General features: G+C 51.7%; 2 protein-coding genes and 3 pseudogenes across 2 annotated transcripts in view; all 5 read left to right on the top strand.

The window, feature by feature from the left end:
- Positions 1 to 235: 235 nt before the first annotated feature.
- Positions 236 to 791, top strand: LOC140248309 (feather keratin 1-like; annotated as a pseudogene).
- A 2,570-nt stretch (positions 792 to 3,361) lies between these two features.
- LOC140248395 (feather keratin 1-like) lies at positions 3,362 to 3,658 on the top strand. Its single transcript, XM_072329086.1, has one exon. The coding sequence runs from the start codon at positions 3,362 to 3,364 to the stop codon at positions 3,656 to 3,658; it is 297 nt and encodes a 98-aa protein (XP_072185187.1).
- Positions 3,659 to 7,537: 3,879 nt separating this feature from the next.
- Positions 7,538 to 8,093, top strand: LOC140248340 (feather keratin 1-like; annotated as a pseudogene).
- A 2,413-nt stretch (positions 8,094 to 10,506) lies between these two features.
- On the top strand, positions 10,507 to 11,056 carry LOC140248328 (feather keratin 1-like; annotated as a pseudogene).
- An 8,297-nt stretch (positions 11,057 to 19,353) lies between these two features.
- ARHGAP39 (Rho GTPase activating protein 39) overlaps positions 19,354 to 25,832 on the top strand; it is a gene marked incomplete at its 3' end in the record, with an annotated part of 115,383 nt that continues 108,904 nt past the window's right edge. Inside the window, exon 1 of the mRNA XM_072330602.1 lies at positions 19,354 to 19,530. Within this exon, the coding sequence (XP_072186703.1) occupies positions 19,520 to 19,530 (11 nt within the window). The remainder of the gene's footprint in view (positions 19,531 to 25,832) is intronic.

Raw genomic sequence — 25,832 nt, 5'->3', positions numbered from 1 at the left:
GCAATGACCTCACTGTCAGCACTGCTCCCTTCTGTGTTTGGCCACTGCTTCCACGTGCCATGACACGAACATGCAACATCGCTCCTTTGGCCTCCAATATTCTCACTTGAAAGGTGCCGCTGCTGTCAAAGGGGAATGTCCTCAAAGCAAAGACGCGGAATGGCAGAGTTCCTGGAAGGAGAACACACAACCCATGACTGGCAACACTACGTGATGCAAGAGCTGCACGCTGCACAATGCTGCCATGCGCAGAGGCTCTCTCCAAGCCCTCGGGCACTCACACAGCAGCATAAAAGCCGGCCCTGCACCTCGCTCCCTCACACCCTTCTCCTGACACCTTCTCCTGTGTCCTCCTCCAGGTGAGCCTGCACCCTGCTCCTTTCTTACACTGACCAATCTTACCCAGCTCTCCACCCCTCCTCTGCACCCAGACTCCCCCATCACCCTCCGCTCACCCAACTCCTTCTCTCCCAGGGACCCTCCACCCCACAGCCATGTCCTGCTACGACCTCTGCCGCCCCTGCGGACCCACCCCGCTGGCTAACAGCTGCAACGAGCCCTGTGTCAGGCAGTGCCAGGACTCCCAAGTCGTCATCCAGCCTTCCACCGTGCTGGTCACCCTGCCGGGACCCATCCTCAGCTCCTTCCCCCAGAACACCGCCGTCGGATCCTCCTCATCAGCTGCCGTGGGCAGCGCCCTCAGCGCCCAGGGAGTGTCCATCTCCTCCGGCGGCTTCGGCTTCGGAGGCCTGGGCTGCTTCAACGGCGGGAGAGCCCGCTACCCCTGCTAAGGGCCTGCGCCCACACCATGACAGCAACCACCTGCACCCTGCAAGGCGCCTCAAGCACTCAGGAGTTGCTTCTCTGAATCCTCTTCTTTCTCTGGAAGGACGCTGATGGTCATGCTACACACACTTGCTGACATGGCTTGTTTTTTTCTCTTGGTGCTCCTTCTTTCTCATGTATTTTCCTCAATAAAGATCTCTTGCATGCCAGACTCAGGTTTCTCCTCCTTCTTTACTCAGCAAATGCCCTTCACACTTCTCCCAATACAAAGACACGGCTCAAGAGCCATTTAGGGCGGGTCCAAATGGGACCCATAACCTCCCCTGACAAGGATGGTACCTGCAAGGACAGCTGGGGCATCAACTGGGCTTCCAGCTCAACACACAACACCTGTGGTTGACCAATCAGTTTCTGGGCACACCGAGGTACTTCTGCCCATGCCCTCTGAAACCACCTCTCCATGGCTGCACACCCCATCAGGATTCTCCCTCCATGACAAACAAAGCACAGTCACAGAATCATTTATCTCTTAGGGAACTTGCAGTGACCACGCAGAACGACTGCCCTGCTCAAGCACACTCAGGTACAGCTGTCAGACAAGGAACACCTCCAGTCAGACCTTCAGTGCCTCCAAGGACTGCACAAATGATTCTGCTGGGTGAGCTGTTCCACTGCTTGTCCTCCTCACAATCGAAAGAGCTTCCTTTCTCAGCCAAGGAAGGTTCACATTCAGTGCTGCCCACTGTGCTTTGACCTGGCATCCAACAGTGATGGTAAGGTGCTGGCTCCCATTTAATCCCTCCCTAACATTTATTCACAAGGACAACATTTACTGAGAGCATCCTTGAGTCCTCGTTCTAAACTGCCTGCTCTCTCTGCTTGTCCACATTCAAAGGGGGCTCCAGGCCAATCAGCACTGGGGAAGCCATGCACTGGAAATCCATCACTGTATCCATGACTCTCTTCTATCCAAGATGGCTGAACTGAAACACAAATACCAAGTAGCATCTATCAGGGCTGAACAGAACTCAAAGAGTACTTCCTCCATTGTGCTAATGATGCTCTTCCCAGTGGCCTTCTGGCAAACAGGGACTTCTTTTGCCACAAGGCTGCACTGATGCCTCTCCATCACTTTGCTCATCAACAGCAACACCAGGCCCTCCTCTGGAAACCTGGCTGCCAGCCTCTCATTTCCATGACTCCATATTACAGCTTCCCATCTTCAGGATGCCACTTTACCCCTTCTGCTGCTTTAGGATGTCCCTCTCTGACACACAAACCAGCCTCCCCATATCCCTCACAAAGGTGGATTGTTCACCTGGGGCATCAGCTGCGCCTTCCCATCTTCCAGCATTCACAAACTCACTGGGATCACTACCATCACCCGGCATTTTAATGCAGATGTAGAAGTGTGTTGGTCTCACTACCAAGTCTTGACACAATCATAACACTCCACTCCACTCTGGCCTTCAACCACTTTCAAGTCCACCTCAGCATCCACATCTGAGATCATGTTATGGGAGGAAGCCTTCATGCCTTGACCAAAGGCAAGACATTCAACTGCCACGGCTTCCCATCATCCACCATGTGGATCAGTGTAGAAGGAACTGAGGAGGCTTTGTAGACCCACAGCTTTCTAGGAGGATTTCCTTACACCTCCTTGCTTGTGACTAACATCAGGACGACAAGCTTGAAGTTTCTCATGGCTTACTTCTTCATTTCTTGAAGGCAAGAGTGAGATGAGACTCTTTCATTTCTCAGACCACATTCCCATCCCTCATGACCTTACAGGACCAACTGAAATGGCCTTACAAAGACATGAGAAAAAAGTGTAGCATGTACAGCATATCCAGGGATAGGGAGTAAGGCTGAAGGCTGCCTAGTGAGGTGGGATGAAAGCAGCAAAGGCAGGAATGGGATTCGAGTGGATCAAACAGAACAGGCACAGCCGGGAAGCCGGGAGCAGCTTACTAAGGACGCCAGGAGATGCGGTACCCACCTGACAGAGCCACAAACCACCACGCACAAAAGCCACGCGGTGAGCTCAGTCCTGATAAACACCACTCACACTTTCAGCATGCACTGACTGAAATACCATTCCCACTTGAACAGCGCCGACAGGGTCAAAGGAACACAACCACAAGAGAAGGAAAGGAAAAGGAAGTGTTGTGGGAGAACACAAACACATCATCTCATGACTGGTCAACTTTTGGCATGCAAGAGCTGCACGCTGCACAATGCTGCCATGCGCAGAGGCTCTCTCCAAGCCCTCGGGCACTCACACAGCAGCATAAAAGCCGGCCCTGCACCTCGCTCCCTCACACCCTTCTCCTGACACCTTCTCCTCTGTCCTCCTCCAGGTGAGCCTGCACCCCTCTTCCTTTCTTCCTCCCCGTCAGCCAAGCCTACCTGTGAACACCTCCTCTGCCCTGAGACTCAGCAGCTGATCTACCATCCCACATCGACACTCCCCACAACCCAAACCATGTTTCCCTGCTCAGCTCAGCACCTCACACCCCCAACACCCTCTGCTCACCCAATTCCTTCTCTTCCAGGGACCCTCCACCCCACAGCCATGTCCTGCTACGACCTCTGCCGCCCCTGCGGACCCACCCCGCTGGCTAACAGCTGCAACGAGCCCTGTGTCAGGCAGTGCCAGGACTCCCAAGTCGTCATCCAGCCTTCCACCGTGCTGGTCACCCTGCCGGGACCCATCCTCAGCTCCTTCCCCCAGAACACCGCCGTCGGATCCTCCTCATCAGCTGCCGTGGGCAGCGCCCTCAGCGCCCAGGGAGTGTCCATCTCCTCCGGCGGCTTCGGCTTCGGAGGCCTGGGCTGCTTCAACGGCGGGAGAGCCCGCTACCCCTGCTAAGGGCCTGCGCCCACACAATGACAGCAACCACATGCACCATGCAAGGCTCCTCAAGCACTCGCCACGCTCCTCTGTGTCACTGCTGGCAGCACATGGCATCAGCAGCCAGGGCTCCGCTTCTCATGGCACAAAGCAGGGAAACATGGAACAACATCAGATCATGATGTCTTGAAACATGAGATTAGTAACTTTCTTCTTTCTTTCCACTTGAGATTGAGCCTTTTCCACTTGTGATCTCAAAGTGGATCCTTCCTTTTCATGTATTTTCATCAATAAAGTTCTCATGCATGCCAGCCTCAGATTCCTCCTCTTCCTTCCTTCGCCTAATGCACATTTCCCTTCGCCCACTACAAAGATACAGCTCTAGAAATGAACGCCCTGGGTCCAAAAGGGCCCCAAAAGATCCTGTCACAAGCACGTCACCAACAGGAGTGTTGGTGGCTACCGGACAGCATTCATCTCAACACATATTATCTACAATTGAACAAATAAAGTCGGAAGTGCAGTTGCATTGCTAAAGTTCAGTCTGGAATAGCAGGCTGACCTCAGCCAGATCCATTCAGAGAATCATAGAAGCACCAAGGTTGGAAAAGACCCACAGGATCACCCAGTCCAACCCAACACCAACAGTCCTCACTAAAACATGTCCGTGGTCGGTGACTCCATTACTGCCCTGGGCAGCCCATTCCAATGCCTGACCACTCTTTCAGAGAAGTAGTATTTCCTAATGTCCAGCCTGAACCTCCCCTGGTGCAGCTTGAACCCATTCCCTCTAGTGCTATCACCTGTTACACGAGAGAAGAGGCCAAACCCCCAGCTCACTACAACTTCCCTTCAGGTAGTTATGGAGAGCAATAAGTCTCCCCTGAGCCGTCTCTTCTCCAGACAGAACCATCTCAGCTCCTTCAGCCTCTCCTCATATGGCCTGTGCTCCAGACTCCTCACCAGATATGTTGGCCTTCTCTGAAGACACTCCAGGTCCTCATTGTCTTTCTTGCAGTGAGGTGCCCAGGACTGGACACAGCACTCGAGGAGCGGCCTCCTCAGAGTGCATGATGAATTCCTGCTCCTGCTGTCAACACTAGTTCTGATACAAGCCAGGATGCCTTCTTGGATATACAGGCATGTTGCTGGCTCAAGTTTGGTCGAGCATCAGCCAATACACCCAGCTCCATTTCCTCCATGTGGTATTCCATCCAATCTGCCCCAATCCTGCAGCATTGCCTGGGGGTGCTGTGGCCAAAGCGCAGAACCCAATACTTGTTTTTGCTGAACTTTATCCATTAGCTGCAGCAATGTTACCCAGCCTGTGTAGACTGCAATGTAGGGCCATCCTTCCCCTTGTCTTGTACCGCTGAAGCCAAAGCTGAGCACAGTACTTGAGGCAAGTCCACCCCAGCATAGAGCAGAGGGGGACAACCCAACTCTCCCACTGGCAGTTCTCATCTCGAAGCACCCCAGGGTACGGTCAGCCCTTCTGGCTGCCAGACACACTGCTGACTCAGACTCAACATGACTTCAACCAGAACCTCCCAGTTTCTTTCAGTGGGGTTGCACTGAAGTCTCTCCCCCACAAATATCCAGATATCTCTTATGTACCCCCATACCAGGCGCAGAATCAAGCTCTTGCTCTCATTCAGCTTCATGACATTGGAGATGGCCCAGTCCTCTGGTCCCCCAAGAGCTCTCTCCAAGGTCTTCCTTATACTGAGAGTCAGCTGCTCATCAATAGTCAGTATCATACACAGACTTCTTATTTTGTATGCATTTAAGTCATGTATCCAGATCATTTAGTACAACATGGAAGAGGACAGGTCCAAAACTGGAAGACTGGGGAATCTGGAACCTGACTGGTTGTCCCGTCTGATATAACTACAAGTGAAAGTCTTTGAGTTGGGCTTGGAAGCCAACAGTTCACTCCACATATCATGTATTTGCCTAGATATATGGTGGGGAATTTCTCGAGAAGGATACCATGAAAAACACTTTGAATAATTTTGCTGAAGATCAAAGAAATTATGCCTATTAGGTTGCCTTAGTGAAAAACACAGCTGTTCATCTCAGAAGAGGAACTGCCAACATTTCAAAGCAAGAATACCTAGAATGACCAGACCAGGCTTCCATGAATATTTGGATCTGGCAGCTGCCCTAACAACAAAGACACAAACCATATTGCACAAGTGCCAAGCAATGACCTCACTCTCAGCACTGCTCCCTTTCTGGGCTTCAGCCACTACTTCTGTGTGCCATGACACCAAGGTGCAACACGGCTCCTTTGGCTTCCACTGCACTCACTTGAAAGGTGCCGCCGGTGCAAAACCAAAAGGATGCCAAACGGCAGAGCTGCTGGAAGAACAACACATACCACATGACAAGCAACACTGCCTGATGCAAGAGCAGCTTGCAGCACTCAGAGGGGATCCTTACCAATACACTTTGGGGTAAGCATGAGGGACTTGCCTCCAACTACACTTGGTGCTCCCATCACCACGATCTGGGCCCAGTCCTTCAGCCATCTGCTCTCAGTCCACATTGCTTTCCACTTGTCCAACCCACACTGGCTCAACTTCTAGATAAGCTTCTAGCATAGGAGACAGTCTTAAAACACACAATTACAGAATGACACAAGGGTGAAGGTAGGAAAAGATCTTAACCATCATCGCTTTTGTGTGCTGATGCCCCCGCCCAGGATCATGCTGACCAGGGTTCCATCCAAGCAAGCTTTGTATGCCTCTGAAGGATCCACAAGGTAAATGGGCAGCCTGTAACAAGATCTCACCACCGCCTCAGTCAAGAATCTCTTCCATACATCTATACCAAATTTCTCCTCTTCCTTTTAAAATCTCCCATCGCTATCAGACCATGTAAAAAGCTGGATCCACTCCTGCCTGTAAGCTCCCTTCAAGTACTGGAAGGACACAGTGAGGTCTTCCAGGAGCCAACTCTTCTCCAGGCTGAACAAGCCCAACTCCAGCAGCCTTCCTTCACAGCAGAGCTGCTCCAGCCCTGTGCTCTTCTCTGTGTCCCTCCTCTGCACCCACTCCACATAGCTCCCTCAGCGCTCCTGGCTGACACCCAGCAGGCCTCACGCACTCAGGCACATCCAGTTGAACAGCCCCTCTTTCTCCTTTGCTGCATCTTCCTCAGCAATTGAAGGGCTGCTCACCTCAGCACCAAACCACAAAGCGCTCACCTCAGCTGAACCAGGGCATGCCCTGCACTCTAACACTCTGTGTTTGACCACGTCATGAAGTGGCTCACGGCTCCATAACCCATTAACACCCAAACCAATAAAGGACCCCAAAATCTCAACTCCACACATTGCCCTCCTCTGTCTAAATCTACTAAAACCACCATGAAAGGTCCAAAGCTGGAACTGCACAAAGCAGGCTGCCTCCTGACTTCAAAACACAGCTTTTGAAGCAAAAGGGGAGCCAAGATGTTGACACAACACACCCAGTGCAGAAGACAACAGCTAAGCTCAAGGAAAGCAAATTCAGTGGAAGGCAGGCAGGGAGTGCAGTGCAGTGCAACCAGCAGCGTCTGAAGGCAAACACACCTGAGAATCACAGAACAGCCCTCAAAGGATGCCAGGAACGGGGTCTGCACCTCACAGAGCAAACACAAACACGACAGCATGAGTAGCACAGGATGTCCTCACTAAGGAGATCAAATCACTCCTCCAAAGCCTTGGAAAGCCTTCCTTACACTTCCATGGCGTGCACCTTCCTCATAACAACAGTCAGACTCAAAAATGCTGACCGGGTCAAAGGAACACAACCACAAGAGAAGGAAATGAAAAGGAAGTGTTGTGGGAGAACACAAACACATCATCTCATGACTGGTCAACTTTTGGCATGCAAGAGCTGCATGCTGCACAATGCTGCCATGCGCAGAGGCTCTCTCCAAGCCCTCGGGCACTCACACAGCAGCATAAAAGCCGGCCCTGCACCTCGCTCCCTCACACCCTTCTCCTGACACCTTCTCCTCTGTCCTCCTCCAGGTGAGCCTGCACCCTGCTCCTTTCTTCCACTGACCAATCTTACCCAGCTCTCCACCCCTCCTCTGCACCCAGACTCCCCCATCACCGCCCACTCACCCAACTCCTTCCCTTCCAGGGACCCTCCACCCCACAGCCATGTCCTGCTACGACCTCTGCCGCCCCTGCGGACCCACCCCGCTGGCTAACAGCTGCAACGAGCCCTGTGTCAGGCAGTGCCAGGACTCCCAAGTCGTCATCCAGCCTTCCACCGTGCTGGTCACCCTGCCGGGACCCATCCTCAGCTCCTTCCCCCAGAACACCGCCGTCGGATCCTCCTCATCAGCTGCCGTGGGCAGCGCCCTCAGCGCCCAGGGAGTGTCCATCTCCTCCGGCGGCTTCGGCTTCGGAGGCCTGGGCTGCTTCAACGGCGGGAGAGCCCGCTACCCCTGCTAAGGGCCTGCGCCCACACCATGACAGCAACCACCTGCACCCTGCAAGGCGCCTCAAGCACTCACAACGCTCCTCTGTGCCACTGATGGCAGCACATGGCATCAGCAGCCATGGATCGTCTTCTCATGGCACAAAACAGAGAACTATGATACAACATCACTCCATGCTGTCTGGGAACATGAGTGCAGTACCTTTCCTCTTTATTTCCACTTGAAATGGTGCCTTTTCCACTTGTGATCTCAAAGAGGATCCTTCCTTTTCATGAATTTTCCTCAATAAAGTTCTCATACATGACAGCCTCAGATTCCTCCTCTTCATTCCTTTGCCTTATGCACATTCCCCTTCACCTACAAAGATACAGCTCTAGAAATGAATACCCTGGGTCCAAAAGGGCCCCAAAACCTTCTGTCACAACCATGTCACCAACAGGAGTGTTGATGGCTACCAGACAGCATTCATCTCAACACATATTATCTACACTTGAATAAATAAAGTCAAAAGTACAGTTGCATTGCTAAAGTCCAGTCAGGAATAGCAGGCTGTCCTCAGCCAGATCCATTCAGAGAATCATAGATGCACCAAGGTTGGAAAAGACCCACAGGATCACCCAGTCCAACCCAACACCAACAGACCTCACTAAAATATGTCCGTGGTCGGTGACTCCATTACTGCCCTGGGCAGCCCATTCCAATGCCTGACCATTCTTTCAGAGAAGTAGTATTTCCTAACGTTCAGCCTGAACCTCCCCTGGTGCAGCTTGTAGCCATTCCCTCTAGTCCTATCACCAGTTACACGAGAGAAGAGGCCGACCCCCAGCTCACTACAACCTCCCTTTGGGTAGTTATGGAGAGCAATCAGGTCTCCCCTAAGGCCCCTCTTCTCCAGACTGAGCCATCCCAGCTCCCTCAGACGCTCCTCATCAGGCCTCTGCTCCAGACCCCTCACCAGCTTTGTTGTCCTTCTCTGAACACGCTGCAGGGTCTCAATACCTTTCTTACAGTGAGGGGCCCAAAACTGGACACAGCACTGAATGTGTGGCCTCACCAGGGTGGTGTACAGAGGGATTATGACATCACTGCTCTTGCTGGCAACACTAGTTCTGATACAAGCCAGGATTCCATCATGGTTATATGGGCACAGTGCTAGCTCATGTTCGGTCGAGCACCAAACAATACCCCCAGCTCCATTTCCTCTATGCAGACTTCCAGCCACTCTTCCCCAGTCCTGTAGCATTGCCTGGAGGTGCTGTGGTCAATGTGCCAGACCTGGCACTTGGACTTGTTGCACTTCATCTCATTGGCCTCTGCCCAGCTATCTTGTACTTCTGAATCCAAAGCTGAGAACGGTACTTGGGGTGAGGGCACACCAGCACAGAGCAGAGTGGGACAACCCTACTCTCTCCCACTGGCAGTTCTCATCTCAATGCACCCCAGGCTGCGGTCAGTCATTTTGAGTGCCAGGGCTCACTGCTGACTCAGATTCATCTTGACATCAACCAGAACCTCCTGATCTCCATCTGTGGAGCTGCTCTTAAGTCTCTCAACCCCAAATACCGAGATAGCTCCCTGGCATCCCCATTCCAGGAACTAAATCAGGCTCTTGCTCTCATTCAACTTCATGCCATTGGTGATGGCCCAGCTCTTGCATTTCTCAAGAGATCTCTCCACAGCCGCCCTAATACTGAGAGTCAGCTTCTCACCTCTGCTTACAGTCATCTCCAGTCTACTTCATTTGTATGCATCCGAGTCCTGCATCCTGCATTTGAAAGAATCCAGCATTTTCTAAAACACGGAAGGAACAGACTCAAAAAAGGAGCTCTGGAGAATCCCATCCCTGACTGGCCTGGATGACTAACCATATCTAACAGAAGTCACTGAGCTGGATTTCTGACCCAAGGCTTCACCCAACATATCACATATTTCTCAAGGTAAGTTCTTGACATTTCCTCCAGACAAAGTTCATGAAATACAGTAGGAAGAACTTTGCTGAAGTTCATGGAAATGATGCACAAAAGGTTCCCGTGGTGAACAACATGGGTAATCTCCTCATCAAAGGAAGTGCCATTGAGATCTGTGAACCAGGATATTGAGAATGCCCAAATCAGGCTTCCAGAGGTGCTTGGAACTGGCAACTCCTCCAACAACAAAGGCACAAACCACATTGCACGTGTGCCAAGCAATGACCTCACTGACAGCACTGCTCCTTTACTGAGCTTGGGCCACTACTTCCGCGTGCCATGACATGAAGGTGTAACATTGCACCTTTGGCCTCCAATATTCTCACTTGAAAGGTGCCGCTGCTGTCAAAGGGGAATGTCCTCAGAAGAAAAGCAAAAAGGCAGAGTTCCTGGAAGGAGAACACACAACCCATGACTGGCAACACTACGTGATGCAAAAGCTGCACGCTGCTCAATGCTGCCATGCGCAGAGGCTCTCTCCAAGCCCTCGGGCACTCACACAGCAGCATAAAAGCCGGCCCTGCACCTCGCTCCCTCACACCCTTCTCCTGACACCTTCTCCTCTGTGCTCCTCCAGGTGAGCCTGCACCCTGCTCCTTTCTTCCACTGACCAATCTTACCCAGCTCTCCACCCCTCCTCTGCACCCAGACTCCCCCAACACCCTCCACTCACCCAACTCCTTCTCTCCCAGGGACCCTCCACCCCACAGCCATGTCCTGCTACGACCTCTGCCGCCCCTGCGGACCCACCCCGCTGGCTAACAGCTGCAACGAGCCCTGTGTCAGGCAGTGCCAGGACTCCCAAGTCGTCATCCAGCCTTCCACCGTGCTGGTCACCCTGCCGGGACCCATCCTCAGCTCCTTCCCCCAGAACACCGCCGTCGGATCCTCCTCATCAGCTGCCGTGGGCAGCGCCCTCAGCGCCCAGGGAGTGTCCATCTCCTCCGGCGGCTTCGGCTTCGGAGGCCTGGGCTGCTTCAACGGCGGGAGAGCCCGCTACCCCTGCTAAGGGCCTGCGCCCACAGCCATCTCCCTGCTGATTGCCTCGTGTAAGGTGTCACATCTCAGAGCTGTTGTTTTAGCATTGGCTCAGAAGCTCCTCAGGGAACCAGGCATACTAGCAGGGAAAGGGTTCTGATCGCACTGTCTTGATAAATTGGCCTTGTATCTCCTTCTACTCTCCCACTGCATTCTTTCCATCTCATTGCCTTCTACTACCAGATCTCCCTCCGCAATGACTTCCTCCTAGGCAAAATCCCACCATGGACTCCCTCGATGATGCTCTTGTCACGATGGAAGATCCGATGCCTCCTGTAGGATTCACCCTATACACTGGGGGCAGGGGCTGAGCCGGCTCTTCCACTTGATGTTCCTTTATGTTTCTTGCCTTTCGTTGAATAAATGTTCTGCTTTATACCACACTGACGTTCCTCCTCCTCAGTTCTTCCCCCAGCGCTCTTCCTATTTCAGCTGACATAGAGCCAGAGCACAAAAGCCCAGGAGGTTAAGCAAGAAAAGGCACGCAAAGCTCTCCCCACAAACCTATATGGGCACCTGCTGGGCTTCTTCCATCACGTGGAAGGCTCTTTGCTGGCCCTTTGATAGGCTGAATGTGATATCACTCTCTTGGCCACACCAGCCATGTGGTCTCCCTGACTGAGCACACACTTGGACGACTCTCCTCCATAGAAGGACTCTGTCCAGACAACAACAGCAACAACAGAAGCGTAGAGTAGGCAAGGAATCGCACCGTGCACCCCATCCTGCCCAAACAGGGTCAGCTACGGTAGCATCTCCTAGACCACATTCATTCAGTTTCCCAGCAGCTCTAGCACAACATACTCCACCACCTTCATGACGTGAGGGACTTGCCTCCAACTACTCTTTATGCCCCCCTTATCATCACCAGGCTCTGGGCCCAAGCCTTCAGCCAGCTGCATTCAATCCACCTCACTCTCCACTTGTCCAACCCATACTGGCTCAGCTCTTGAATGAGCATGGCATGAGAGACAGTGTTAAATCACACAACTATCGAATGATGGAACGGTGAAGGTTGGAAGGGACCTTAACCATCATCCCTTCTGTGGGCTGACGGCCCACCAGCAGGTCATGCTGACTAGGGCTACATCCTTGAATGCCTCAAGGGATGAAGAACACACGAGTTGAATGGGGAGCCTGTGCCAGGGCCATGAGTTGAATGGGCAGCCTGTGCCAGGGCCACGCTACCGCCTGAGTCAAGAATCTCTTCCTTACATCCAAACCAGATTTCTCCTCTTGACCTGGAGTGGCTCACGACTGCATCCTTGTGCAGCATGTACGTCAGCTGAGGGTGCACTCAACCTCAGTGTCAATGTCACTGATTAAGATACAAAAGAGTATCAGCCCCAGCACTGACCCCTCTGGGACCCAGCTCATCTCTGACCTCCATCCAGGCATTCAAACATGGACCTCCACTCGCAGTTGCTTGTCCATTGAACGCTCCACCAATCAAATCCACGCCTTTCCAATTTGGAGAGAAGGATGTTGTGGGGTTCCCTTTTTCAAAGGCCTCACTGAGGTCAACAGAGATGACACCAGTGGCTCTTCCCTTGTCCATCAGTGCAGTGACACCGTCATAAAAGGCCAACAGGTTGGCACAGCAGGGTTTGCCCTTATTGAGGCCTTGCTGGCTCTCCCCATCTCCATATTTCTTAGCATTGCTTCCAGGACCATCTGCTCCATCACCTTTCCCAGCACAGTGGTGAAAATGACATGTTGGTCGATCTGGGGTCACCCTTCCCTAAAAGAATGGCTGTGATGTGGCTTTTTTCTTCTCACCAGCTGATTGCCACCACCTCTCAAACACCCCTAAGACTGCCTCGGCCACCACATCAGCTCCTTCTCTCTCTGCGATGCCTCTCATAGGGGATCACCTGCAACCACTCACCTTGGGGCCACGCGCAACCTTGTTGGGGGCGCCCTCCGTCCCACCGTCAGCCTCACCGGTGAAGGTGTTGAAGAGCATTGATTCCTGCAGGACACCAGCACTGCGTTGGTGACCGCGGCGGTGTCAGTGATGTCACAAAGAACACCGTGTGTCCTCGGAGGCGTTTGGGAAACACATAGAATGGTCCAATTGCTCATAATGGAAAAAAGACCTTCCAGACCATTGAGTCCAGATGAGCGGCCCTGAGGGACGCGGTCAGTGGGGATGGGTTGGATTTGGTGACCTTGGAGGTCTTCCCTCAGCTTTGATGGTTCTGTCATCCTTTGATTTTGATAAGATGTGAATCCATTTGACCAGGATGGAGCTGAAGGTTGATCAGAGGGAGGGGGGGGTTTGATGCTGCTTTGGCTTTTGCAAACGTGCCTTGATGGATGGAAGGGTGCATTCAGTTTGTCACCGCTTCTCTTGTTTAATCGCTGGGAACGGTTTCGAGCCTTTATATAGATTAAAAATATTAAAAACACAATAGTCTTCGGTTTCCCTGGCAACCAGAGACGGTGGGTATTCGTGGGGTTGGGTGGTTGGCATCTTGTGTCTGTCACAAGGTTTAAAAGACGGAGCAGTTCGCTTCAGGGCTCCCAGAAAATGCTGTGCCACCCCCCCCAGCTATGGGGACACAGAGATGTGGCATGAAAGGATATGGTTTAGGGGATGTGGGGGTGGGTTGGGCTTGGACTGGGGGATCTTGGAGGTCTTTTCCAACCGTAAATGACTCTATGAGCGGGCACGGCGGGGATGGGTTGATGGTTGGACTTGGGGACACAGAGATGTGGCACTAAAGGATATGATATGGGGGATGTGGGGGTGGGTTGGGCTTGGACTTGGGGATCTTGGAGGTCTTTTCCAACCTTAAATGACTCTATGAGTGGGCACGGAGGGGATGGGTTGATGGTTGGACTTGGGAACACAGAGACGTGGCACGAAAAGGATATGGTTTGGGGGATGTGAGGGTGGGTTGGGCTTGAACTTGGGGATCTTGGAGGCCTTTTCCAACCGTAAATGACTCTATGAGTGGGCACGGCGGGGATGGGTTGATGGTTGGACTTGATGATCCGGGAGATCTTCTTCAACTTTAGTGATTCTATGAGCTTCTCTCCGGACGCGGCCCCATTTCTTCCACGTTCTACATGCCCCACATCCTTCTCTCCCCACCTACCTCATCTCAGAGCCCATCCTGGGCAACATCCCCGTGCCACCAGCACACCGCTGCCCAGTGCCCAGTGGATTTTAGTGCTCTCTTGGTCTGCTCAGACTTCTGCCAGCTGAATGACCTCGGTCCTGGTAAACCTCTTTGTTAACGATGTGGATGATGAGGCAGAGCAAGTCTGACCCAGCAAGTCTGGCCCAACAAGTCTGACCCAGCAAGTCTGAAGGTGATGCAACACGGGGAGAAGTGGATGATGGACCGTGAGCTCATGCTGCCACCCAGAGGCCCCTGGCCAAGATGGAGAAATGCAGGAATCCCATGGAGTTCATCAAGGAGACACGGTGGACACATTGGACCAGATGAGCTCCAGAGGTTCCCTACAAACCCCAACCATCCCATGACCCTGTTGAGAATCCTTCCAACCCAAACCATTACACAGTCCTGTCAGGTTCCTTCCAACCTCAACCAATGCAGGACCCCGCGTGGTTCCTTCCAATCTCAACCATCCCCATTGTCCTGTGAGGTTCCTTCCAACCTATAAACCTCATGATTTTGTGGAGCTCCTTCCAACCCCAACCATCCCATGACCCTGTGAGGTTCCTTCCAATCCCAGCCATTCTATGATGCTATGAGGTTCCTTCCAATCCCAACCATCCCATAACCCTGTAAGGTTCCGTCCAACCCCAACCATCCCATGACCTTGTAATGTTCCTTCCACCCACCCCACAAAGATCCATCCAACCCCAACAATCCCATGACCCTGTGGGGTTCCTTCCAATCCCAGCCATTCTATGATGCTATGAGGTTCCTTCCAAACCCAACCATCCCATGATCCTGTAAGATCACTTTCAACCCCAACCATCCCATGGTGCTATAACGTTCCTTCCAACCCCAACCACCCCACGACCCTGTGGGGTTCCTTCCAACCTCTAAACCTCATGATTTTGTGGGGTTCCTTCCAACCCCAACCATCCCATGACCCTGTGAGGTTCCTTCCAACCTCAACCATTGCAGGACCCTGCGTGGTTCCTTCCAATCCCAACCATCCCATAACCCTGTAAGGTTCCTTCCAACCCCAACCATCCCATGACCCTGTGGGGTTCCTTCCACCCACCTCACAAAGATCCATCCAACCCCAACCATCTCATGACTCCAAGAGGTTCCTTCCAGCCCCAAACATTCCATGACCCCGTAAGGTTCCTTCCTCCCACCCCACAACCCCACACAGCTCCTTCCCACCCCAACAATCCCATTATGTTATGAGGTTCCTTCCAACCCCAACCATCCCATGATACTATGAGCTTCCTTCCAACCATCCCATGACCCTGTGAGGTTCCTTCCCACCCTATAATGCTACAGGATTCCTTCCAACAACCCTATAAAGCTATGTGGTTCCTTCCCACCCACCCTATAACGCTACGAGGTTCCTTCCAACCACCCTATAACGCTATGGGGTTCCTTCCAACCACGCTATGATGCTCTGAGGTTCCTTCCAACCACACTATAAAGCTATGGGGTTCCTTCCAACCACCCTATAGAGCTATGAGGCTCCTTCCAACCACCCTATAATGCTATGGGGTTCCTTCCAACAACCGTATAATTCTATGGGGTTCCTTCCAACCACCCTATAAAGTTATGAGGTTCCTTCCAACCACCCTATAAAGCTATGGGGTTCCTTCCACCAACCCTACAATGCTATGAGGTTCCTTCCAACCACCCTATGATGCTATAGGGTTCTTTCCAACCACCCTATAAAGCTATGAGGTTCCTTCCAACAACCCTATAATTCTATGGGGTTCCTTTCAACCACCCTATAATGCTATGGGGTTCCTTCCAACCTCTCTATAAAGCTATGAGGCCCCTTCCAAGCACCCTATGATGCTATAGGGTTCTTACCAACCACCCTATAACGCTATGGGGTTCCTTCCAACCACCCTATAAAGCTATGGGTTCCTTCCAACCACCCTATAAAGCTATGGGGTTCCATCCAACCACCCTATAAAGCTATGGGGTTCCTTCCAACCACCCTATAAAGCTATGGGGTTCCTTCCAACCACCCTATAAAGCTATGGGGTTCCTTCCAACCACACAATAATTCTATGGGGTTCCATCCAACCACCCTACAATGCTCTGAGGTTCCTTCCAACCACCCTTTAACGCTATGGGCTGCCTTACAACCACCCTATAAAGCTATGGGGTTCCTTCCAAGCACCCTATAAAGCTATGGGGTTCCTTCCAACAACCCTATAATTCTATGGGGTTCCTTCCAACCACCCTATAATGCTATGGGGTTCCTTCCAACCCACCCTATAAAGGCATGAGGCTCCTTCCAACCACCCTATGATGCTATAGTGTTCTTTCCAACCACCCTATAAAGCTATGGGGTTCCTTTCAACCCACCCTATAAAGCTATGGGGTTCCTTCCAACCACCATATAGTGCTATGGGGTTCCTTCCAACCACCCTATAAAGCTATGGGGTTCCTTCCAACAACCCTATAATTCTATGGGGTTCCTTCCAACCACCCTATAAAGTTATGAGGTTCCTTCCAAACACCCGATAAAGCTATGGGGTTCCTTCCAACCACCCTATAAAGCTATGAGGCTCCTTCCAACCACCCTATGATGCTATAGGGTTCTTCCAACCACCCTATAAAGCTATGATGCTCCTTCCAACCACCCTATAAAGCTATGAGGTTCCTTCCAACCACCCTATAAAACTATGGGGTTCCTTCCAACCACACAATAATTCTATGGGGTTCCATCCAACCACCCTACAATGCTCTGAGGTTCCTTCCAACCACCCTATAACGCTATGGGGTTCTTTCCAACCACCCTATAAAGCGATGAAGCTCCTTCCAACCACCCTATAAAGCTATGAGGCTCTTTCCAACCACCCTATGATGCTATAGTGTTCTTTCCAACCACCCTACAAAGCTATGGGGTTCCTTCCAAACACACAATAATTCTATGGGGTTCCTTCCAACCACCCTACAATGCTCTGAGGTTCTTTCCAACCACCCTATAAAGCTATGGGGTTCCTTCCAACCACCCTATAAAGCTATGAGGTTCCTTCCAACCACCCTATAACGCTATGAGGTTCCTTTCAACCACCCTATAAAGCTATGGGGTTCCTTCCAACCACCCTATAAAGCTATGGGGTTCCTTCCAACCACCCTATAATTCTATGGGGTTCCTTCCAACCACCCTATGATGTTATAGTGTTCTTTCCAACCACCCTATAAAGCTATGGGGTTCCTTCCAACCATCCTATAAAGATATGATGCTCCTTCCAACCACCCTATAAAGCTATGGGGTTCCTTCCAACCACCCTATAAAGCTATGGGGTTCCTTCCAACCACCCTATAAAGCTATGGGGTTCCTTCCACCCACCCTACAACGCTATGGGGTTCCACCCCCCCCCATCGATCCCACCAATCACCACCAGATGGCCGCTGACCCACATCATCCCCCACATTCCCTTTGGGAGGCTCCAGATCCCCACAGATCCCCACAACCCCGATGTCCCCCCACCTTGTACAGCCTATAGGGTTATATGCAGCCCCTATGGGGTTATATACAGTCCTTATAGGGTTATACACAGCCCCTATGGGGTTATATGCAGCCCCTATAGGGTTATATACAGCCCTTATAGGGTTATATACAGCCCCTATAAGGTTATATACAACCCCTATATGATTATATACAGCCCCTATAGTGTTATATACCGCCTCTATAGGGTTATATGCAGCCCCTATAGGGTTATATACAGCCCCTATAGGGTTATATACAGCCCTTATAGGATTATACACAGCCCCTATACGGTTATATACAGCCCCTATAGGGTTATATGCAGCCCCTATAGGGTTATATACAGCCCTTATAGGGTTATATACAGCCCCTATAGGATTATATACAGCCCCTATAGAGTTATATACAGCCCTTATAGGGTTATATACAGCCCCTATGGGGTTATATACAGCCCCTATAGGGTTATATGCAGCCCCTATAGGATTATATATAGCCCTTATAGGGTTATATACAGCCCGTATAGGATTATATACAGCCCCTATAGGGTTATATGCAGCCCCTATAGGGTTATATACAGCCCTTATAGGGTTATATACACCCCCTATAGGGTTATACACAGCCCCTATAGGGTTATATACAGCCCCTATGGGGTTCTATACAGCCCCTATAGGGTTACATACAGCCCCTATGGGGTTATATGCAGGCCCTATAGGATTATATACAGCCCCTATAGGGTTATATACAGCCCTTATAGGATTATATACAGCCCCTATAGGGTTATATACAGCCCCTATGGGGTTATATGCAGCCCCTATAGGGTTCTATACAGCCCTTACAGGATTATATACAGCCCCTATAGGGTTATACACAGCCCCTATGGGGTTATATGCAGCCCCTATAGGGTTATATACAGCCCCTATAGGGTTATATACAGCCCCTATGGGGTTATATACAGCCCCTATAGGATTATATACAGCCCCTATAGGGTTATACACAGCCCCTATAGGGTTATATACAGCCCCTATAGGGTATATACAGCCCCTATGGGGTTATATACAGTCCCTATGGGGTTATATACAGCCCCTATAGGGTTATATACAGCCCTTATAAGGTTATATACACCCCCTATAGGGTTCTATACAGCCCCTATAGGATTATATACAGCCCCTATAGGGTTATATACAGCCCCTATAGGATTATACACAGCCCTTATAGGGTTATATACAGCCCCTATAGGGTTATATACAGCCCTTATAGGATTATATACAGCCCCTATAGGGTTATATACAGCCCCTATAGGGTTACATACAGTCCCTATAGGGTTACATACAGCCCCTATAGGGTTATACACAGCCCCTATAAGATTATATGCAGCCCCTATAGGGTTATATACAACCTCCATGGCGGACACGGAAGTGAATCTCATCCTCCCATTCAGAACTACAACTCCCAGCAGCCACCGCGCGCGGCGGGCGGTGCGCAAAAGTGGGGGGGCGGGGCTTAGATTAAGCCACGCCCCTCAGCTCTCTCCCTATTGGCTGCGCCCCCGTTGTCGCTGGTGACGGCGGGACGCGGCGGGGCCGCCGGGCTCAGTCAGCGGCGGGCGGTGGGGGGGAGAGGAGGCGGGGGGGGGTGTATCGCCTCGTTCCTTTTTTTATTTCATTTATTTATCGCTTTTTTAAGCTTATTTTCGTGTCTGGAGGAGGGAGGGGAGGGGGTTTAGTTCGGTTTTCAATGGGGGTGACGAAAGGAATAAGCCCCCCCGGGGCCACCGGCATCAGCACCGTAGAACGGTAGGGCCGGAGGGAAGATGGCGGAGAGGTGAGTTAATGGGGGGGGGGGGGGGGGTTTGTATTGGGGGCTATGGGGGGTTTTAAGGCCTCTATGGGGATGGGACCCCCCCCATTATACAGCACGGAGACCCCCCCCCCATCATTACACAGCCCGGTCTCTCCCCATTGAGTTCATATATAAGGGGGGGGCAGACCCCGTTTCTATAGGGTCGCCCTATGTTGAATATAGGGGGTATCCCCCCCCCCATTTAATATATACCCCCTCCCCATTTAATATATACCCCCCCCCATTTAATATATACCTCCCCCATTTAATATATACCCCCCCCATTTAATATATAGCCCCCCCCCATTTAATATATACCCCCCCCCATTTAATATATACCCCCCCCCATTTAATATATACCCCCCCCCATTTAATATATACCCCCCCCCCATTTAATATATACCCCCCCCCCATTTAATATATAACCCCCCCCTTATCCCAATGGACCCCCCCCCATTTAATATATACCCCCCCCTTATCCAAAATGATGCAGATCAGCCCTTGTATTAATTAACAATGATCGTTAATTTCTATGGGGGGGGGTTGGGGAGGTGCTCATTATCTCATTACGTTAATTAATACTGGGGGGGGGGGGGGGATATAAGGTTATTTAGCACCTGCTCTGTGCCAACCCCACCCTGTGCCCCCCCCCCCCACCCCACCCCCTTATATTGAATGCAGAGATGGGGGGGGGGGGGCGGATCCCAACCCCACCCTGTTGCTTAGGGATGGTGGTTGGATCCCCCCCCCCCCCCATATTAACCTATATGGGAAGGATGGACCCCCCCCATATTAGCCTATATGGGGAGGATGGACCCCCCACCCCCCATATTAGCCTATATGGGAAGGATGGACCCCCCCCACCCCCCATATTAGCCTATATGGGAAGGATGCCCCCCCCATATTAGCCTATATGGGAAGGATGGACCCCCCCACACACCCCATATTAACCTATATGGGAAGGATGGACCCCCCACCCCCCATATTAACCTATATGGGGAGGATGGACCCCCCCTCCCCCCATATTTGCCTTTATGGGAAGGATGGACCCCCCCACCCCCCATATTAACCTATATGGGAAGGATGGACCCCCCCACCTCCCATATTTGCCTATATGGGGACGATGGACCCCCCACCCCCCATATACCTATATAGGGAGGATGGACCCCCCCCCAATATTAGCCTATATGGGAAGGATGGATCCCCCCACCCCCCATATTAAACCTATATAGGGAAGGATGGACCACCCCACCCCCCATATTAGCCTATATGGGGACCGATGGACCCCCCCCCCCCCCATATTAGCCTATATGGGAAGGATGGACCCCCCCACCTCCCATATTAGCCTATATGGGGAGGATGGGACCCCCCCCACCATATTAGCCTATATGGGGAGGATGGACCCCTCCTTGCTCTCTATGGGGTCTGGATTTACCCCCCTCCCCCCTTCCCCCATCTCCCTATAGGGTCTCAAGGGCCTTGGATCTCCCCTTATTTCCCTATAGGGCTCTTGTTGGGGGGGGGAGGGAATGGATTCCTATGTCCTTTTATTGGGGGGGGGGGGGGGGGGCTCCCCATTTCCCCTATAGAGGTTTTTAAAGGGGGTTGGGGGGGGGGGGGGGGTGGCTGTTCCCTTCTCCCTATGGGGGTTATGGGGTGATCTGCCTCATCCCCTTCACCCTATGGGGGGAGTTATGGGGTCTGCCCCCCCTTTTCCCCCCATCTCTATGACTGGGGGTGGCACATCCCCCCCCCATGTATGTTATAGGGTCTTTCTCCCCCCCCCATTCACCTTCCAGCCCCCTCTATATCTGCTGCAAGGTGTGGCTTATGGGAGGGGGGGGGCCTCAGAGTTATAGGTTGGGGGATGGGGGGGGAGGGTAAACGGCTGTTTATTGGGGGGTGGTCTGCATTATAGGGGTGGGTTTATGGGGTAGGGGGGGGTTTATGGGGTGTGGGGGGGTGTTGATCCTTTAATCATCGCACGCAGCAAATGGGAGCCATTGATTCCTCCTCCTCCCTTCCACTCCTGTATAACTGCAGGTTGACGCCGACGATGGTGTGTTAATTAACATGATCTTAATATATCTAAATATATAAGTATATAACCTTAAAGATGAGGGTTTTTTCCCCTTCTCTTTGCAGTTCTTTTAACCCGAACCCCTCAGCTGACCTCTATGGGATTAAACCCCCCCCCCCCCCCTCCCGTCAGCTGCTCGCGTGCCGCCACACCTGGCACGCACAGCTGGGTGCGTATTAAGGGGGAGATCATACATTAAATGTTGAAAAATAGGGGATTTTTTTCGGTGGGAAAATGAGGGAAAAATAGCAACTTTGGGGCACCCGAGAGCTGCAGGTGAGTCAGGCAGGGCAATATGTGCCCCTTGTGCGCTGTAGTGCCGCTTCCAACCCCTTTTACGCCCCCATTTTCATCCTCTCGACCCCCTCGTTTGACCTCGTTTTCATCCTTGAAGTCCCTCTTTGGCCTGTTTTTGTCCCCTTTTTGCTCTTATTTTGCCTGCTTTCGTCCCTTTTTGCTCGTTCTGTCCTTTTTATCCCTCTTTTTGGGGTCCCCTTTTGGGGCCCTGTTTTGGTCCCCCTTTTGGGGCCCTTTTGGGGCTCTTTTTGGTCCCTTTTGGGGCCCACTTTCATCGCTCTTTTGGACCCCGTTTTCCTCCTTTTTTTCCCCATTTTCCACCCTTTTAGTCCCTTTTTTTCTTGCCCTTTTCATTCTCTAAGACCCATTTTTGTCCTCTTCATCCCTCTTTTGGGTCCGTTTTAGTCCCTCTTTTGGGGGCTCATTCGGTCCCCTCTTTGGGCCCCATTTTCCCCCTTTTTTTCTCCCCATTTCCACCCTCTTAATCTGTTTTATTCTTGCCCATTTTCATTCTCTAAGACCCATTTTTGTCCTCCTTATCCCTCTTTTGGGTCCCTTCTTTTAGGCCCCGTTTTCCTCTTTTTTCTCCCCATTTCCACCTCTTAATCCCTTTTTTTCTTGCCCATTTTCATTCTCTAAGACCCATTTCTCTTTTGGGGCCTGTTTTCATCCCTCTTTTTGGGCCCTTTTTCATCCCTTTTTGGGCCCGTTTTCACCCTCTACATCTTTTTTCCCCCCTTTTCCTTCCTCCCTCATCTTTTATTGCCCATTTTCATCCCATCTCCTTTTTTCTCCTTCTTTTTCTCCCTCTCTTTTTGGCCCATTTTTCATCTCTTCTGCTCACTCAGGTACCCAGAACCATTTTTGGGTCGGCGTTTTGGCTCTTTTTGGGGTCGGCGTTTTGGCTCTTTTGGGTCGGCGTTTTGGCTCTTTTTGGGTCGGGCGTTTTGGCTCTTTTTGGGTCGGCGTTTTGGCTCTTTTTGGGTCGGCGTTTTTGGCTCTTTTGGGTCGGCGTTTTGGCTCTTTTTGGTGTCGGCGTTTTGGCTCTTTTTGGGTCGGCGTTTTGGCTCTTTTTGGGTGTCGTTTTGGCTCTTTTAGGAAGAGGAACCAAACTGTGTAACGTTTGTTGACCAACCTAGCGGTGCAGATGATGTAAAGCTGGTTGTGCTGACCAAGAAGTGCCTTTTTAGTTCTGATCTCAAAGTATTTCTCTTCTTTCTCAATGTTGAAGGCGGGTTGGCTGTGGGGCCGGGTTGGCTGTGGGGCCGGGTTGGCTGTAGGGCCGGGTTGGCTGTGGGGCCGGGTTGGCTGTGGGGCCGGGTTGGCTGTGGGGCCGGGTTGGCTGTGGGGCCGGGTTGGCTGTGGGGCCGGGTTGGCTGTAGGGCCGGGTTGGCTGTAGGTTGTCACACTGATCTTGGAGGGGGGCTGTAGCCCCCAAGGGTCGGGTTAAGCATCCTTACGACTGACAGATATGGGCTGTGTAGTTGATTCCGAGTACACTTTTGCTTTAAAAACCCTAATAATTTTATGACTATTTGGATGCTTGTCTTTGGGAAACAGGAAGGCAACAACCGCGTGCACGTGGTTGACATCCCAGCTCTTGGCTTTGCGTTGTCCAAAGCCCACCTTGGGTTGGCTTTGGGCACCTGGTAGGATGGATCCCTGCCCGTGTTGGGGATGGATGGGCTGTAAGGTCCCTCTCCAAGCCCAAATCTCATGCTGTACCAAGTACAGCTGCTCCAGGCACACGTGGGGAACGCGGTGCAGCTCTGGTGCGTGTGGTTGGCTTGAGTGCGTGCAGAGTTGCTCTTCTTCCTCTTTGGTATTAAGAAGGGGTGATGTGGGATGACCCCAACAGCCTGTCTGTGTACAGCTCTGCTTTCAGAGCCTTTAGGATCTTATTATTGCTTGGGTTTGTGGGATCTCTGAGCCAACCCTTGGTTGCAGCTCTGGGGCTCCAAATGCAGGCAGGATAAAGGAAATCCAGGCTGTCTTGGGGAGCTCATGATGGACTGAGGTTTGCTGTGAAACCATGGAGGAACTGGCAGAGCTTCGGTTGCTGAAATATTTTGGCTTAGAATGGATGAAGCATTGATGGGCAACGTGGCCCAATGGCTGAGGTGCCCCACGGAGATGCCTTGGAGCTCTGAAAACAAGGAGATGCTGCTGAGAATCGGGCAGGGGTTCTGGCAAGGGGTTGTTTCAGCCTTGTGAGGAGCTATCGTGGAGCTGAATCCATAGGTTTGGGTTTGAAGTTGACCTGTTTAGGTCTCAGACGGGTCCCATTGCCCTCAGGGGAACAGCTGGCTAATCAGAGCCCTGGACCAGGTTATGCTCGACTATTCCAAGGGCATTGCCCCATCTTGGTGCAACGGTGTCTAAATGGGACCCCCACCATCCAAAGGGAGACGACAGAATATGTCGTGAGTCTGAAGGCTGAATCTGGGGGTAGAACTGACGTGTGGGCTGTGAGTTCCTCGGGGTTGGCTCTGCAGTATGTGGATAAACCAGGACTGTGGGGTCTGGCCATCACCAACCCAAGCATTTTTAGGGTACGGATATAAACCCATTTACCCCGTACAGTAATAATCCATGAGAACTTCACTTTGGCTGTTGTTTAAGATCATCACGAGTGCGATGTTTTCCTTGCAGTGGCTTTAAAAAGGAATTTGTTGTCCCCATCTCCAGGCAGCCGTGTTCTCCCTCTTGCCTTTTTGCTTCAGTGATCATTCCCTTACATGCTCTAGATAGCGCATTGAGCCTGGACCTTCCCTCTTCTTCCTCCGTGTCCTCAGAAACATTTCTGCTGTTGTTCTCCTCCTTCTTCCACTCTCCACTGAATCAAGGCTGCCTGGTTTTAATTCCAGTTACCAAGATGTGAATGGGGGATATATGCTTTCCAGGTACACAGGGGAAGAAGTAGAGCCAAGGCTATGCCCTTGGGATTGGTTCTTATTCCTCCTAACCCAACGGCATCCCATTGGAGGAGGTTGTGTTTCTTATGGGGACCCCCAGAGCTGGATTTCTCCCTTTCCCACCTCCTGGGAGGAGCAGTCTTGCTGTGCTGTGCTGTTACTCTGGAGCTGCTGGGCTGCTCAAGATGGGTTTGGTGATGGCATCGCATCGTAACCCAGCGGTGTAACATAGAGAGCTCAATTCCTGCAGTGAAGGACGACGCGGTGGTTTGGTTTTGGTTCTTGATGACCATCTCATAACACCTGTGGCAAACAAGGCCTGCAATGGGCTGTCAGAAGGAGGAGGGTTGGCTCCTTGTATCCAATAAATACCAAACTCTGGGGAGTTTTGGTCTTCAGTTGAGCGTTGGTTGGGAGTTGCTTTGATTGGGAGCTGTCCAAATCGAGTCCCAGTTCTGAACCCATCGCAGGGGGCAGAGAATCCATTTTTGGGGATCAGAGGGGGATCAGAAGGGCTCAGCAGCACCTGGATGTGAATGTACGACAGAAAGAAGGGTGCTGGGGGGGCTCACAGCAGCCCCCATGGAACACGAACCCAATGGCATCCATTTATGCTGTCTGTGCTCCCAATGGACGCGCGTGGCTCCCGGCCTGCCCCTTCCCGAGGTGCTGACATTTCTCTGTCTGCCTCGTTGCGTTTTTATCGATCTCCCTTCCCAGCTCTGCTCCCTGCTTGAATGTAAATGGCTTCCACGGGAAACGTGTTTGGAAATCCAAGCTTTCTTTTTGCCAACGAGAAACGTTACTTACTCGGCGAATCGGAGCTGTAGGATTATGACAGTATCGATCTTCCCGCAGCCCTTCTTGCAGGCCTCAGAGCACTTTGCATACTACGTTAGTAGTTAGGAGAGGTGATGGCGAGAGGCAAAGCAGTGCAATTGCTTATTGACTGCAGTTTCCATCGTAGAGGACAGAGGGGACGGGCAGCGGGG

This window comes from Excalfactoria chinensis, chromosome 2 (assembly GCF_039878825.1).
Source record: "Excalfactoria chinensis isolate bCotChi1 chromosome 2, bCotChi1.hap2, whole genome shotgun sequence".
Taxonomy (NCBI): Eukaryota; Metazoa; Chordata; class Aves; order Galliformes; family Phasianidae; genus Excalfactoria; species Excalfactoria chinensis.
Note: the sequence above shows the minus strand (reverse complement) of the source record. Positions and strands in the feature narration are given on the sequence as shown.